This window comes from Mytilus edulis, chromosome 9, assembly GCF_963676685.1.
Source record: "Mytilus edulis chromosome 9, xbMytEdul2.2, whole genome shotgun sequence".
In the NCBI taxonomy this organism is placed as follows: domain Eukaryota; kingdom Metazoa; phylum Mollusca; class Bivalvia; order Mytilida; family Mytilidae; genus Mytilus; species Mytilus edulis.
Window position 1 is genome coordinate 86,503,683 of NC_092352.1, and position 17,659 is coordinate 86,521,341.

At 31.6% G+C, this 17,659-nt stretch overlaps 1 protein-coding gene across 1 annotated transcript in view; it reads left to right on the forward strand.

Moving 5' to 3' along the window:
• LOC139489288 (putative histone-lysine N-methyltransferase 1) overlaps positions 1–14,222 on the forward strand; it is a 30,164-nt gene extending 15,942 nt beyond the window's left edge. Inside the window, exons 5-9 of the mRNA XM_071275561.1 lie at positions 1,834–1,944; positions 3,289–3,396; positions 5,910–6,012; positions 11,980–12,432; positions 13,265–14,222. Coding sequence (XP_071131662.1) covers positions 1,834–1,944; positions 3,289–3,396; positions 5,910–6,012; positions 11,980–12,432; positions 13,265–13,697 — 1,208 coding nt within the window. The 3' untranslated portion in view covers positions 13,698–14,222. The remainder of the gene's footprint in view (positions 1–1,833; positions 1,945–3,288; positions 3,397–5,909; positions 6,013–11,979; positions 12,433–13,264) is intronic.
• Positions 14,223–17,659: the final 3,437 nt, after the last annotated feature.

Sequence of the window (17,659 nt, forward strand, 5' to 3'; positions counted from 1 at the left end):
ATTGACAAGTAAATGACTTTTATACAATATATATAACCTTGTCTGCTTAAAATTAACGGTCTTTGTAGCACCGTTGTGGTAAGTTGGAGTGTTGTATCAAATATGGAATTTAAATATCCTGAACTTTTTAACCACTGATTATTATAAATAAATAAAATGTGAGAAACATTAAATAGCACTGGCGTAAAAGACGACAGGCGGATAAGAGGGAAAACTGACATGTACTTTCTGGCCACTGATTTGTTAATTGAATATGGACACAAAAATTAGCTTTGGTTTGCTTATCACTTTTCATGCAATTTTATGACCACCAATACAAAGAAAACATAGGTAATGTAAAATAGTTTCTGTCAAATGTCCTAACAGCTGTTAGGGAAAACTAACATTTTTTTTATATGAAAAAAGTTTTAGATAATTTCTATTTCAGAAAATTTACACATTTGGCGTGATCAGAAGACAAAGGATAATGGGGAAAAAAAGGACGAAGTACCAAAAACGAAAACAAGTAATAATGATTGAAAAAGTTGCAATGATAAAACGCAGGGTCATAGCAAGATCACATATTTTGATAGTTAAGGAATATCGATTATAAAAGGTGATATAATCGGTTCAAATAAAGTTGAGAACTTGTACTTACTTTTAAGTCTGGCAAAACATTGTCTAATTATTAGTTGGAATTGTATTTTTAACTAGATTTCATTATCGTTCAGCATCACAGCTAACTAAGGTTTGATCAGAGTGCTTACAACCACAATTTTTCCCTCTATATATTTGATTGTTCAAATTCAGGAACAACAAATGGAAGATTTTAAAGACCATGAATGGCTATTTAGCCCTTGCACGGTCTGCTTAAAATTCAGGTATCTGTAGTCGAGGAATTTTAATAGTCCTGTTAAGTTACATTTAACATTTTTTTGATTAGCACAAAATACAAAAATTATAATTCATTAGTTTTCTCCTTTTAAATGTTTGCCATTTTGCTATCGCGGAGTTTATTTATAGGTAGCTATACAGTCTAAGTTTAATCCTTGTTGTAACAAGTAACCTAGGTTACATACATATATATTTGTTTCAGTAAAGAGGAGATACTATTTTAGTTCAACTCTTTTATTTGAGATTCTCAAAATTCCTCAATGCTCTTCAACTTTGTAATTGTTTGGCTTTATAAATATTTTGATATGAGCGTCACTGATGAGTCTTATGTAGACGAAACGCGCGTCTGGCGTACTAAATAATAATCCTGGTACCTTTAATAACTATTTATACCACTGGGTCGATGCCACTGCTGGTGGACGTTTCGTCCCCGAGGGTATCACCAGCCCAGTAGTCAACACTGCGGTGTTGACATGAATATCAATAATGTTGCTCATTTTTTTTTATAAATTTCCTGTTAACAAAAGTTTAAATTTTTCGAAAAACTAAGGATTTTCTTATTCCAGGCATAGATTTTCTTAGCCGTAATTGGCACAACTTTTTGGAATTTTGGATCCTCAATGCTCTTCAACTTTGTAATTGTTTGGCTTTATAAATATTTTGATATGAGCGTCACTGATGAGTCTTATGTAGACGAAACGCGCGTCTGGTGTACTAAATTATAATCCTGGTACCTTTGATAACTATAACACAGATAGTGATACAGAAGATGAAAACAAGAAAATGAAAGGGACGAAAATGGAGAAATGAACGAAAATACAGAGAGAACAATAGAAAACGTAATATAATGAAAACGAATGCATATTAATAATATAGTATGTACTTTAAATGCTTCTATATTCATATACCATATATCAGCTGTTTGAGAATTCGCAGTAAATCTCTATTACTTTTTTGTAGGTTCATTTAACTGTGATGATGGTACAAGCAGAAATACAAAAGATGAAAATGGTAGTAAGAAGAGAGAAGAAAATGGAGGAATTATTGAAAGAGAAGATGACACAAAACAAGGTAATATAAAGAAACTGAATTCATTTCTATCGTGTGGTACTCATATTCATGGGTTCCGTTGGGTACACGAATTGAGATGCTCTGAGAAATGCTTTATATTCTGGTATGAAGAATTTGCCAACACCCCAAAATTTACTATTTGTGAGATTGTAAGATGTTCTCTCTGTATGCCCAGCCTGTAAATAAAGAATTTAGCAATAAAGATTGTCTGTTCATTGCACGTTCATATGGGACGTCACTGAAAAAAAAGGATATATAATCTACTGTGAAATAATCTCTTTATAACATATTATAAATTTCAGCTACAGTAGTTTACCAATGTTTAATAAACGTAAATAGTTTATAACAAAACAAAATAGCAAACACAAAGTTAAGGAATAAAATGCTCACAAAGAGGTATGTACGAAAATTATCTGCGATGAATGCATCACAGCATATGACAGCGAAAACAAAGTTTCATAATTAAGAGAGAAAAATAATCGCTACAAAAGAGGGACGAAAGATACCAAAGGGACAGTCAAACTCATAAATCCAAAACAAACTGACAACGCCATGGCCAAAAATGAAAAAGACAAACAGAAAAACAATAGTACACATGACACAACATAGAAAATTAAAGAATAAACAACACGAACCCCTCCAAAAACTAGGGGTGATCTCAGGTGCTCCGGAAGGGTAAACAGATCCTGCTCCACATGTGGCACCCGTCGTGTTGCTTATGTGATTACAAATCCGGTAAATAGTCTAATTCGGTAGGTCATATTCATGAAAGGGAAGGGGATTGTAGTTACGACATAAGGAACATATCCGATATCATTTGTGAAACGGTTATTCCATAACGGTCAACCAACTCGTGATGGCGTCTGTAAAATTTACGAAGGGATGATTTCAACTTCACCATTTGGAACTCTTGGTTTAATAGCTTCCTTGTGAGCAGTAACCCTCTATCATGAAAATCATGATAGGAAATGCAAGCACGGGAATATCGTATCAATTGGGAGATATATACCCCGTATGCAGGTGCTGCTGGAATGTTGCTACTTAGAAATGGAAAGTTCACAATTGGAAAGCTGAAATCATCTCTTTTGTCGTAAAGTTTTGTTTTCAAAATTAACTTTTGTATTTTCATTGAAAATCGCTATTGCCGAGCTCAAAAATTAAAATAAATATTTTTTTGTTCCTGCATTAAAAAACTCATTTTAAAGGAATCAATCGCCTTACATAAATCAGGTTTTAATCATTGTATGAAAAAATGGTGTATACTTAATTTTACTATTATGTAAAACATATAAAAATATATCATCTGTTTGGGAATTAGCAGTTAATATCTTTTAGTTCTTGTAGATTCTCAAAATTCCAATGATAACATAGACGATGATAACAAAGAAAGGAAAAGAAACCGAAATGCAGAAGGAAATTATAAGAACAGAGACAGAAAAAACTTCAAAAAGGGTAATATAAAGAAAATGAATGCATATTAATAATATAGTTTGTTATTTAAAAGGTAAACGTGAAAAAACCAGCAACCTAACACCACAACAAATTAAATACCAGAAATAACTGTAATGTATATATGTGGTCTTTGAAAATTGACCAGTCTCTGTACTATCTTTGAACGCGCCTAGGCAAGATAAGTTTGAAACTGTGAAGGATTTGCTATTACTACCACTAACACGATAGTTATAGTGTCCGGCTAGGATCGTGGTTTTTCGAATGAATCGAACCATTTCATTTAGTATAGTTTGAGCGTTATTGAGCGAAAAAAAAAATTCGATAAGGTCAATCAACTTCTAATTTATAATTATAATAGTTTTACATGACTACCCAACTTATTAGAAATACTATTATATGTTTTGATCAACAAAGAAGCACAATTTCCTTGTATTTATCCAAAACAATCAGTGTTTATTATTGTTCTGGCTTTTTTGAGAGCAACTGCGAAATTATCCGAGTTTTTTTTAACTAATGGTATAAAAAAAGAAGGTATTCTTGACTTGAACAAATGACTTTGTTCTAGTTTATACCTGTAATGAAGTGAAGGATAATATCATATATTCTAAACAAATCAATAAAAAACATATTACTACGATGATCAAATTTATTTTATAATTTTCTGCACACGAAATGTACATCGTCGGAATCCCTGAAGGTTATAAATGACCTACTGAATAGCCTATATATACGCTGCAATATCGTCTTATGATGTTTGATAAGAAAATCAATTTAAGTCAGAAAAATGCTCTGGACTATAAAAATATTCCACATAATTAGGTCTACCCTCTGCCCCTACAATCAAATTCATTAATAACAAAAACAAAACAAAACATACACACACTAAATCTGACCAATTTCAATTGAAAATAACATTTAAATTTATAATTGCATTGTTAACAATGGAATGATAAGTGCATCAACTGAACACACTACGTCACAACCCAAATTATCTATGCTTACATTATATTATTGATATCATAAATATAAACTGTACATGTAATTTATAAGTTGTGAAACACAACAATATATACAAATGAAATATATTTGTTTATAAAGTGTAATCGTAGTACACAATTACCAAACTGATGAACAGGATGATTGCATTAGTTTCGTGCCTAAAAAAGTACAAAATTTGAAACCTTTTTTTATTTTTGTTGTTTTTAAACGTAAATACACTGAAGCATAACATTTTAACATATATGAAATATGTATAATAACTCGAAAAAAAAGCACAAACTGCTCTAAAAAATCCGAACACATAGAAATGAATTTGGACTAAATTATCGTTTTGCAATGCAATAACAAGAATTTTGGTAAAATGTCTGTATATCTAAAGATATAAGGACTGTTTGATGTTATATTTGTTATTCTCGTGGGATTTTGTCTGATGCTTGGTCCGTTTCTGTGTGTGTTACATTTAGTGTTGTGTCGTTGTTTTCCTCTTATATTTAATGCGTTTCCCTTGGTTTTAGTTTGTTATCCCGATTTTGTTTTTTGTCCATGGATTTATGACTTTTGAACAGCGGTATACTACTGTTGCCTTTATTTATACTTATCATGCAAAAGCATTCAAATGTATACTTTTTCACACAATATTCGTCTTACCAATCATTCGGCTGTGAACATTTCTTTTAATACAAACCTTTTGTTTTATCACCATTCCTGCTTCAAGTTCACTAGTTATACCCGAAGCAGTAATATAAAGATATTACTTGATGTATTTCACTTGACTGGACGGTGTTAAACCTGCTCGCTTATCATAGACCAGTCCATCCAAAGATAAGTGTTTTGGGATGAACTCATTAATATAGCTATGGGTTTGATCCGGTTAGAACTTGTAAACACAATACATTTATGTAAATTCGCAAATTAAAGTGAGGCTCAGTCGTAATTTTATTGTAAAACATTTAAATACATGTAACAATTGCAACAGTTTGGAAATTGTGATTAAGAAAGTATATTATTTATGACAGTGGCAGTTGCAAAAATATCATATGTCGTAATTCTATAACGTTTTGATATACTTTTATCTTCCTTTTATTCCGATGGATTTTTTGTTAGCGTGGGTGGGATGGGAAGGGGGTGTAGTTGGATGACTTACAATTGGTACATTGACCTTATTGATTTCCTTAACTAAACAGCAATAAGAACTTTCCTTAAAGATTTTACTTAATGCATATTAAAAGTACCAAATTATAATATTAATCTCATAATAAAATTGAGAATGGAAATGGGGAATGTGCCAAAGAGACAACAACCCGACCATAGAAAAAACAACAGCAGAAGGTCACCAACAGGTCTTTACGAGACTTATACTTATTTTTCTGCCATGTCGTGCTTGTAATTGATTACTTTGGTTTACTATTAATTGAATATTTTTTCTTCCAAATAACATTGCATACGCACATGAATATAAACATTCATATATGCGTACACATATGTTATTAACTAATGGTTTCTATCTGTTTCAGGCATATTCAAAGTTGGAGCGATAGTTGGTATATCAGTAGGAATTACAGGCACAATCATAATATTTCTGGTTATACTGGCTATAATTTATGTATGCAGACGAAGGTACATTTATTTTAGTTTGTTATAATACATTATCGCTAACCGGTAGATAAACTCATGATAGATACCAGGATTGAACTTTGTAGGATTAAAACGAACATTTATTTATTAGTGTTTGTTTAACTTGCACTTTACAACAAAATGTTCAGAACTTATCTTTCTTTCAAATAAAGAAAAACTTGGCATGAGTAAAGTTTCATTATCTTTAGGAGGGAAAATCCTACTTTGTAAAAAATTGCTCTGATTCGAACAAAAAATTCTCTGAAACTAACATCATCAAGACGCTTGATTGTTTGATTGACAACGTTTGGAGGACGTGTTTTTCAACAAACTATCGGCATGCCCATGAGAACCAATTGTGCCCATTTTCATACTGACTTGTTCCCTTATTCTTATAGAGATAATTTCAAACGGGAACTTCTTAGAAAGAAAGAAAAGTAATTAACAATATCCTTAATTTTACTTTCCGCTATAAAGATGATGTTATCTCACTAAATAATTAAAAAATTTGGTGACTATGTTGAACGCATTATCGAACTAGAGATCAAGAATACAACAGATACCGTTAAGTCTGCCTCATATCTTGACTTAGAATTAGATATTGACAGGGTCGGTTGGAAACAAAACTTTCGGCAAAAGAGATGATTTCAGCTTCCCAAAAGTGAATTTTTCGTATGTTGAAACATTTCAGCAGCGCTTGTAAGCGGAATATATATCTCCCAATTGATACGATATTCCTGGGTTTGTATTTTCTAGCACGATTCCCTTGATAGAGGTTTGCTGCTCACACGGAAGCTATCAATTTTTACGGCAAAAGAGGTGATTTCAGCTTCAGAATAGTGATCTTTTCGTATGTAGCAACATTTCAGCAGCGCTTGCATTCGGAATATCTATCCTCGAATCGATACGATTTTCCTTGGCTGGTATTTTCTATCATGATATCCTTGATAAAGGGTTGTTACTCACAAGGAAGCTATCAAACCAAACAAAGAGTTCCAAATGGTGAAGTTGAAATCGTCCCTTCGTAAATTTACGGACGCTAACACGAGTTGGTTCACCATTATGGAATATCCGTTTCACAGATGATATCGGATATGTTCGTTATGTCGTAACTACAATTACGTTCCCTTTTCACGATTGTGACCAACCGAATTAGACTATGTACTGGGTTTGTATTGACATAAACACGAGGGTTTCCACATGCGGAGCAGGATCCGCTTAACGTCTCTTGAGATTACCTTAGGTTTTTGGTGGGGTTCATGTTGCTAAGTAACCCAGCAGGGTTGGCAAAATCCCGGGTTTTATGAGTATTGCCCAGCCCAGTGGGAAATACTGGTAAAAGCTGGGTTTTACTTGGGAATAATGGGTTATATGAAATACTGGCCTCAATTTTGAAGAGGATTCAGTGATTAAACAGAAATGCAATACATTTAAAATATTTATAAACACATTTTGATTTATAAATAAGTTTCCTACTTGTTTTAGTATGACGTCCATTATCACTGTACTATTATGCATATTTTAGGGGCCAGCTGAAGGACACCTACGGGTGCGGGAATTCTCGCTACATTGAAGACCCATTGGTTGCCTTCGGCTGTTGTTTGCTCTATGGTCGGGTGGTTGTCGCTTTGACATATTCACCATTTCCTTTCTCAATTTTATATACTACAAGTGTATACATTTGAGGATGTATTATTCTAGCAACTCTGAGAAAAGTGTACAAGAAGACATATTAGACAAATAATGTACATTGGTTTTTCCGGGCGGGCAATACTTTGCTCACCCTGTAGCCTAGTAACCTCAATGTTTCCAAAATATTCTATGGAAACTCAAAATGATAAAACAATGGTACTTTCAAATATCCAGATATATGTTTATGAACCAGATTTTCTTTACTGCAATGAAATGTACGATTAATTTTCCTACAACTGCCATTCAAAGAGATATTTTTCAGAGGTAATTTGTATGCAACCGTACTGTGAGTTGGTGGTATTACACCTAATGCATACCAGAAGAGAGTTTCGTGTTAAAAAGGCTCACCAATGACGCTTGAATAAAAACAGTAAAAATTGAATTGAATTGATGACCCAAATTCTATAAAGTTTTGCCAAATACAGCTTAAGTAATTCATTTTTGAATTATTTTTTTTGAGAAGTTTTAGTTGAAATATTTTTATTTCACATGAGTTCTTCCTAAAAGATCATGTTTTTTTTCTATATAGTGTTTTATAGGCTGTTGTACGCCTTTTTGTCGATTTTTAAAGATTTTTCCATGCTTGTGTCAGTCTCGCTTCAACATTTTGCGTTTTTTTGCTGTTACTAAATGTTAGAAATTATTATAAATTAAGGAATGTATCTCCCTCATGCAAAGCTCTGATTCCTTTCACAGATTTGGCTATACTTTTTGGACCTTTTGGATTATAGCTCTTCATCTTTTATATAAGCTTTGGATTTCAAATATTTTGGCCACGGGCATCACTGAAGAGACATGTATTGTCGAAATGCGCATCTGGTGCAGGAAAATTGGTACCGTTAATGTTATTATAGGTTTGATCTCTTGAAAACTCGTTCCCGAAGACAGAATGTCTGAATTTTATTGATCACTATTGTTTGACAGATGTTCTATCGAATAGCGACAATTCTTTATTTAATATGTCAATTCATTAATAACATACAACAAGTACCGATAATCATTGTAAGATATCAGTTTTGACACAATAAAGCTATCGCGAGTGTTTCCATTGGTAAATTTTCTTTTTCGGCACCTCTTTCGCCAAAACCAATATATTTTTTGCCACTTTAAATTTCTTTCGACAACGAAAATAAATGTATTATACGTTTAACAATGAAGTAAAATTAAAAAAAAAACAGTTTGCAACATCGTTGTCTTTTATAATTCTACATTCATTATATCCAATTTGAATCTACATTGTAATAAATAAAAACTCAGAAATAACAAACAGTTAATTTAAAAAAAAACTGCCTGTCAAGTCATCATTGACTAACTTTGTCGGATACTTTTCCGATAGTTGAAGGATAGCCGATTTAAGTCAGATATTATTAGCTCACCTGGCCCGAAGGTCCAAGTGAGCTTTTCTCATTACTTTGCGTCCAGCGTCCGTCATCGTCCATTGTCGTTGTCGTTAACTTTTACAAACATCTTCTCCTCTGAAACTACTGTGCCAAATTGAACCAAACTTTTCCACAATCATAATTTGGGTATCTAGTTTAGAAAATGTGTCCGGTTACCCGGCCAACCAATCAAGATTGCCGCCGTGGCTAAAAATAGAACATATGGGTAAAATGTAGATTTTGGCTTATATATCTGAAACCAAAGCATTTGCAGCAAATCTAACACGGATAAAATTGTTCAATCTGTCTGCCGTGAAATTTTTAGATAAATCGGATAACCCGTTGTTGGGTTGCTGCCCCTGAATTCGTAATTTTAAGGAAATGTTGCTGTTTTTGGTTATTATCTCGTATATTATTATAGATAGAGATAAACTGTAAACAGTAATAATGTTCAACAAAGTAAGATCTATAAATAAGTCAACATGACCAAAATGGTCAGTTGACCCCTTAAGTAGTTATTGCCCTTTATAGTAAATTTTTCACAATTTTTTGTAAATTTTTGTAATCTTTTACAAACATATTCTCCTCTGAAACTGTAAAGACAAATTTAACCAAACTTGTCCACAATCATTATTAGGGTATCTTGTTTAAAAATGTGTCCGATGACCCATACCGCAAACCAAGATGGCCAAAAATGCTAAAAAAGTACATACGGTAAAATGCAATTTTTGGCTCATATTTCTGAAACGAAAGCATTAAGAGCAAATCTTACGGGATAAAATTGTTCATTAGGTCAAGATCTGTCTGCCCTGAAACTTGTAGATAAATCGGACAAACCGTTGTTGGGTTGCTGCCCCTGAATTGGTAATTTTAAGGAAATGTTGACGTTTTTGGTTATTACCTTCAATATTATTATAGATAGAGATAAACTGTTCACAGCAATAATGTACAGCTAAGTAAGAACTACAAATAAGTCAGATGATCAAAATGATCAATTTACTCCTTAAGGAATTATTGCCGTTTATAGTAAATTTTTTTACAATTTTCATAAATTTTTACAATTTTTGTAAATTTTTACAGAATATTTTCCACTGTAACTACTGGTCCAAGTTCATTATAGATAGAGATAATTGTAGGCAGCAAGAATGTTAAATAAAATATAATCTACAAACACATTACCATCACCAAAACACAATTGTGTCATGAATCCATCTGTGTCCTTTGTTTAATATGCACATAGACCAAGGTGAGCGACACAGGCTCTTTAGAGCCTCTAGTTCTTACTTTTGCTTATATTTAACATGACAACATTTTTTTTCCGGGCTATCGTCAAAACAAAAGTCGAGACGTATTATTTTTTTTGTGTCAGACAATTGCGTCGTCAAAACGTAAAAGGATCTATAAGTACCCGCTTCAAAACAGTTATTCCTATCAAGGTTAAAATGTAAAGTCAACAGGCCTTGTTTGTCGAGTGAGCAAAGCAAATTATAGAAAAGCCCCACTTTATTGAATATGTATATCTTCCCACATTATATCACTAGACCATAGATTCTGAAGAATATCACACTAAATTAGACATTCAAAAAGGCACAAATACATACTTCCATCGTCTCATTTTCGACATATATCCCTATTTTGAATACAGTGGTCATCTAAGTTTACATTTCGCAACTTGTTAGGATTACATCATGTTTTTTTTTGTTTTTTTTTGTTTTTCAAAAAAAAAAAAAAAAAAAAGGATTACATCATGTTCATAGCTTACAACTGCTACACATTTCTCAACTCATTTGATATGCAATAGCTTGCAGCTGCTACTAGAAATCGTCATCGTTGTCTGAGTAAAAATATTTACCAAGATTTTGTTAAAGAGTCTCGTCCTCATTCTTAAACAGATCAACAGAAAGTAGCAAGCTGTTATTGATAAACATTAGCTTTCTACTTCATAAACATTGCAGGATTGTTTTGAATTAAAGATGTTAGTTATTTATGGTTTGTATTCATATCGTTTTATTTGCAATTGTCTCTTTACTTGGTTTGGTATTCGTGCATCTGTTTTCGTGTGTTTTGGTTTTTTGTATTCACTGAACTGCGCGCCGAGACGTACGATTGGACACTTTATGTTTTTATAAGTGTGTTTTCATTTTATTTACCCTTGTATATTGATATTTTACCTAATTTGTACTTTATTGAGAAAGTGTATTTGTCATTATTATTTTTAAACTGTATTAGCTACAAAATTCTGTCTGATATTTTACTTTGAATTATAAGTACATTTTTATTGTATACTGTGTTTTTGTTAACACAGTTTTGGCTGCTGGATGCCAACTAACATCACATTATCCGATCACATCTGTTTGGTTTTGTCATCCAATTTTGTGGATATTACAGGTTTAAAGCAGTTTTGATATTAGGAGGAGGTTAAGCTTGTATATAAATGACTATTTTTCACAAATAAGGGTTATACTAAGTCAGAAAAGAGACTTTTGTGTTCCAGTCTTTCTGCTGGTAAATATAGTCATGCGTTGAATTTCGTAGTGTTTTAAAAACTTTTACCTTTTAATATCTTTGAGTTCGGTATTATTGTTTTTGCATTACATGGTCCTTGATAAAATAATGCAAACGTTAAAGTTTTAAATGAGGTTGGGTGGTATAGAATTTACATTTTCTGAAAACATTCGTATGAGTTCGTAGTAAGATACCGGTTTGAATGTAACATATCTATCTTTTTCTTCATATGAAAAATGTCTGTACCAAGTCAGGAATATGACAGTTGTTATCCATTCATTTAATGTGTTTGAGCTTTTGATTTTTCCATTTAATCAAGATATTTCGTTTTGAATTTTCCTCTGAGTTCAGTGTTTTGTGATTTTACTTTTTAATCTTTTTTTCTATTTCCCAGATCAAAGAGGAAGAAGAGAAAAAAACAGAGAAGACAACAGTCTATCGATCAAAGATTTGAGATGAAAAATTTTGAAAGTGGTTCATCTAGTACAAACAAGAGAGAATACATTGTTGTCTCTGAGAACAAATCTTTAAATACGTACGAAGAACAAGGACAGAACTATGTTACAGTACTCGATTCCTCAATAACGAAATATGACAAAAACTTTCGCAACCGGAAATTACCAGAAATTAAAAGATGTAGTGGTGCAGAGGGTGGTGAGAATGTTTACTACGAAATTGATGAAGATAAAATCTTACCAGAGATCAAAAGGTTCAGTGTTCCACAGGGTGACAAGAGAGTTTATAATGAAATTGATGAAGATATGGAGGGCGTTTGCCAGAACGAAATAGAAGAGTTTAAGGATAAATATCCTTACAATGATGAACAGAACATATATGAAACCCCAAGGTATGGCAATATTTATTTTTCTCGTTTGAATTGTTATACGGTTTGTTATATCTGAGTCTTTTACAACTTTCTATGGTATGGGCCTTGTTTAATGCTGAAGAACTTACATTTAACTATAGCTGCTAATATCGTGGTCATTTGTTTTAGGGGAAATAATTGTCTCATCGAAATCATATCACATAATGTAATCTTATAATATTCTACAAAATTAATATTATAAAAACCTGATGATTTAGTAATCGGATAAAAAAAATTCGTTATGAGTTATGCGTTTCCTACTTACTTGAAGACAACTTCTGATCATTAATTATGACCCGGTAATAAGTATGGGTCAAATTTGTTTGATGTTTAATTATATTATTTAAAACAGTACTAGTTTGCGGTAAACATACAAGAACTAGTGGAGAAATGTATAATGAAATAATTTACTGAATAATAATTCTATTAATAGTGTTGTGTGTAAAACTTTATTAATAAAAGATATATATTATTGTTTTACGAATATCAATGGAGAATAAAAAATTAGAGAAAATTGAAACTAAATTTATTTCATGTGTCATTCATCGTTTTAACATTTACTTATTTTATCTTTCAAAACATGATGGCCATAATTTAACGTCACTTTGAAATAAAAAGCAATTTATAAAAGATATAAATTGATATTTGTGTATGTTTTAATTCATCATGTGGTATTGTTTAAACTTTGAAATACGGGAAAACCATTAGCCGTTAAATTTTAAAAGTTGAAATTAAACGTTTTCGTCCGTAGTAAGATACCTTTCAAAATTACAAAAATAAATAATTAACTTTTTTTACATTTCAAATATCGCAGAGACCAACTAATAAGACAACAGTCTAATGACCAAATAATGGAGATTGCTCATCTTGAAAATAGTCCATCCGGGGTAAACAAGGGAGACACAGTTATTACGTCTGCGAACGAATATTTAAATACTGACGAGGAGCAAGGCGAATACTTTGTTCTTGATCCCTCCGTTACGAAATATGATAAAGACTTGAACAGCCGGATCTTACCAGAGGTAAAAAGGTTCAGTGTTACACAATGCGATGAGCACGTTTGCAATAAAATTGACGAAGATCGAATCGAATCCTCGCCAGTTATTAAGGTAGATCAGCAGAAGAAAATTGAAGATGTTAAAGATATAGTCATTTACAGTACGGATCATATCAACCATGGTACCCACTTAGGGTTCGACAATACCACTTACGATGTATCATCTGAGGTAGACGATAAAAGCATCTAGGGAAAAAAGAGTACTGACTCAATTGTATATACGTGATTTTATGTATCCTAAACATTGTTTACCATTTTGTCTATGTTAAGTCTGAAATTCTTTGATTGTGTTTGTTTTAATGAAAACCAACAAGCCGTTCACAATAGATTTGTTTATGAAGAAAAATATTCCTAAAGCCGATTTGTTTGGCAAAAATAGTGTATTAATTTTTCTGTTCTTAATTTTAGACCCGAAAGTTTCGCTTACTTAAGCCTATGACAGTTTTTTTATTCTTTTGATGTGTTTGAGATTTTAATTTAAAATTTGTAATTTTCAAGGGACTCTCTGTTTTGAATTTTCCTTTGAAATGTGGTATTTGTTAACATTACTTTTTACTAAACCTTTGAAGGCATACCGTTTTAACCTTTTTTTATTTACATATTGTGTAAAAAAAACAAATTTCGCCCCGTCGATAAAATGAAAAGAAAGTAGAAAGAAAAATGTACGGAATTTATTCAAAAGCATGTACTGCATATTAAAAGAAATTGCTAATCAGAATATTTATTACAGTATTGTTTTTAAGAAAATGGTTATAGACAACACCACCTTGAAGTATTGGTCTGTTCTTCAAATACCATATAACGATTTACCATACCAACAATGAATTTTTAGATGTCACTGTCCATCTGCCATGTTTTTATAGCGAGGCTTCCAAAACAAACCGCGAGCTGGATAAAGGTCAAGAGAAAAAAGGTCGATATAGAAAATACCATGAAATAATCTTTTATCACGTGTTAAGCATAAAAAAGAACTGGAGAGGGAAAAAGAAGAAAAAAATATTTTGTAGAAGACAACAGATAAATATTTGATTTAAAGTGTTTTCTTGTGTACTTGTTTGTTTGATTCCTAAACGTGTTTTTATGTTGTGTCTATCTTAATAATAAATTATTTTCAAATATGTTTTTATAAATTGTCCTAGATTTAAGAATCGACTTTGCACTCATAAGCATGTTTAACCTAATATATTCTCATTGTCACCCTACTCTGGAGCGCCTTGATTCAGTTGCTGTCGTCGATTTTTTCTATCTTATTTGATTTTTGTCTTCTTTATACTAGTAGATTTAAGAATATGTGGTATGAGTGCGAATGAGAGAACTCTCCATGCAAGTCACAATTTATAAAAGTAAACTGTTATAGGTCAAAGTACGGTCTTCAACATGGAGCCTTAGCTCACACCAAACATGAAGCTATAAAGATCTAAAAAAATAAATCACAAAAACGAGAAATTTTAAACACTTATGAACTATGTCAACAAACAACAACTACTGAACATCAGATTCCTGACTTAGAACAAGTGCAAACAATTGCAGCGGGATTAAACGTTTGAATGGTACACAACCTTCTTTATAATCTGAAACAATAGTGTAACATAACACCATAGAAAGAAACACTATGAAATATCAATTGAAATGGTTTAACGCAATCAAAAGACGAAATAACACAAGTGAACATTAACTGAGCGAATACATTTGATCTATGATACAATTAATGTATATACAAACCAATAAAATAAGATAAGGGATGAATAATTAAAGTAACAGTATTTCACGGCTGTTAAATATTAAACGGGTTGAAAAATAGTGTAACATAATACCATAGAAAGAAACACTATGAAATATCAATTGAATTGGTTTAACGCAATCAATAGACGAAATAACACAAGTGAACATTAACTGAGCGAATACATTTGACCTATGATACAATTAATGTATATACAAAACCAATAAAATAAGATAAGGGATGAATAATTAAAGTAACAGTATTTCACCGCTGTTAAATATTAAACAGTTTGATAAAAAAAAAAATCCGATATATACAATAATAATATACACAGGTAACCGAAAATAAGTTCGTTGTTAGGTATATAGTTTAAATGGAGAAAGGAAATAATTTTTACAAAATAAATAGTGTTGATGTTCATAGTACGAAGAAGTGAATAATTAAAATGATACCAAACACTTCAAAGCTGGTATATAAACCAGATATAACCCTGAATAAGTAAGTAATGAATAAAAAAAAGCATAACAAATATTATCAACAGGTCAAATTAACAAGACAGTACAATTTTAGAGCACTCGCAGTAACTGACAGCTAATTCGAAGCCAAAAACAATTAATAATAAAACAAATCATGCATTAGAGACTTTGTTTACATAGTTCAGAACGTTTGTTTAACCATCTGAAATGATTCACATCGGTATTTGTGACAATCTTAGTTACAGACTGTTTACATTTTCATCAGTTTTGTGTCTGGTGGTTTGTTGTCTCATTAGAAATCATTACATGTAGGGTTTCAACCACCGATTAAGTTCGCTTTCTTGTCTGTCAAAACTTTCTTAACTTAACTTGGAAAGCAGTCACAACAATTTGCTCCACGTTAATTTTGTACAGTTTAGAAATGCGTCCATCTGTAAAAGATCTTCTTATAATTACATTTAATTGAGAGACATTAACTAACTAAATGAAATGAATAGACATACAAATCATGCAAATTTATTTTTTAAATATCATAAGGGAAATATCGACATTTTAAACGACGAACCAGTAGAAACTAAATGGTCTATACATGTTACTGAAGCAGATAGACAGTTGGGACACCATACGGCGAATTTTGTTAAAAGTGAACAAAAAGATAAAGGGGAACCCTGAGGAACAAGCGACCAGTATGCTGGAGTTTCTTATGGACAATAAATTTATTGAATTTGAGGTAGACTTTTTCAACAAATTGTCGGCATTCCTATTGGAGCGAACTGTGTGCCTTTCCTTGGCGATCTCAACTTTTTTTTATATGAGTCGTAGTTCCTTCAGAGACTTGTCAATATCTTCTTAATAACGTGTTAAAGTATTCTTTTATTTGCCGTTATGAAATATACTTTTACTGTTTAGTCAATAATGGCATTTTATGGGACTGTCATACACGTGAGAGGTTAAGACATTATTTTTTTTTTGTCTACATAAGACAATGCCTTTACAAAGTCAGGAATATTACTGTTGTTATCCAATATTCGTTTGATTTGCTTGAACTTTCGATTTTGCCATTTGATTAGGGGCTGGTTTTTTTTCTCAGAGTTCAGTTTTTTTATTATTTTTTGGAACACAATTTGTCGATGATATTTTGATATTGAAATCTGAAATATACGAACCAGAAGAAACAAAATTGTCTAAATTGATAACTATAACATTTGGAACATGATGTGTCAATATAGACTAGTAATACCCGACACAGCTACTTTTGCATAGGTACTATTTCTGTACCAAAAAAAAATGCAGTACTGGAATTTTACTTTTAATATTTAGTACTATTTCTTTACTTTAAAACTATTGTAATATTTAGATACTTGTATTTTACAGTACTTGATTTGTACTAAACATTTTGGTACAGAAATGATACAATATTCCACGTTTGAAAATCATAACTATAAGAGATTTGAAATAGAAAAACTTTCAAAATGCTGAAAATGTATCAGTAGTAACCAAAAATGTGTAGTACCTAAATTTCAAGTACAAATAAAGTACTGTAAAATACAGGTACCTATATATTACAATAATTTTAGAGTAACAAAATAGTACGGAATATTAAAAGTAGATTTCCAGTACTACAAATTTTTAGTTCAGAATTAGTACCTATGCAAAAGAAGCTGTGTATCTTAATAAGACGTACCAGAAGAAACTATATAATGGCTATATAGATAACGGTAACAGAATGACATTTTGTACATGAAAGGTCGATATCGACATTTGAAACACACAAGAAAACCACAAGAAGCTGAATTGTCTATATATAAACAGATTATTCAAAAGCGAAAATTGTATTATTTCTATTGTTCATGCTTGTTTTTACTTATCAGAATTTATTCTTCCCCAAAGTTTTGGTATATCTTTATTCTATATAATTTGCAAATTAATTGTGAATGCTTTCATCTTCATGCGTTA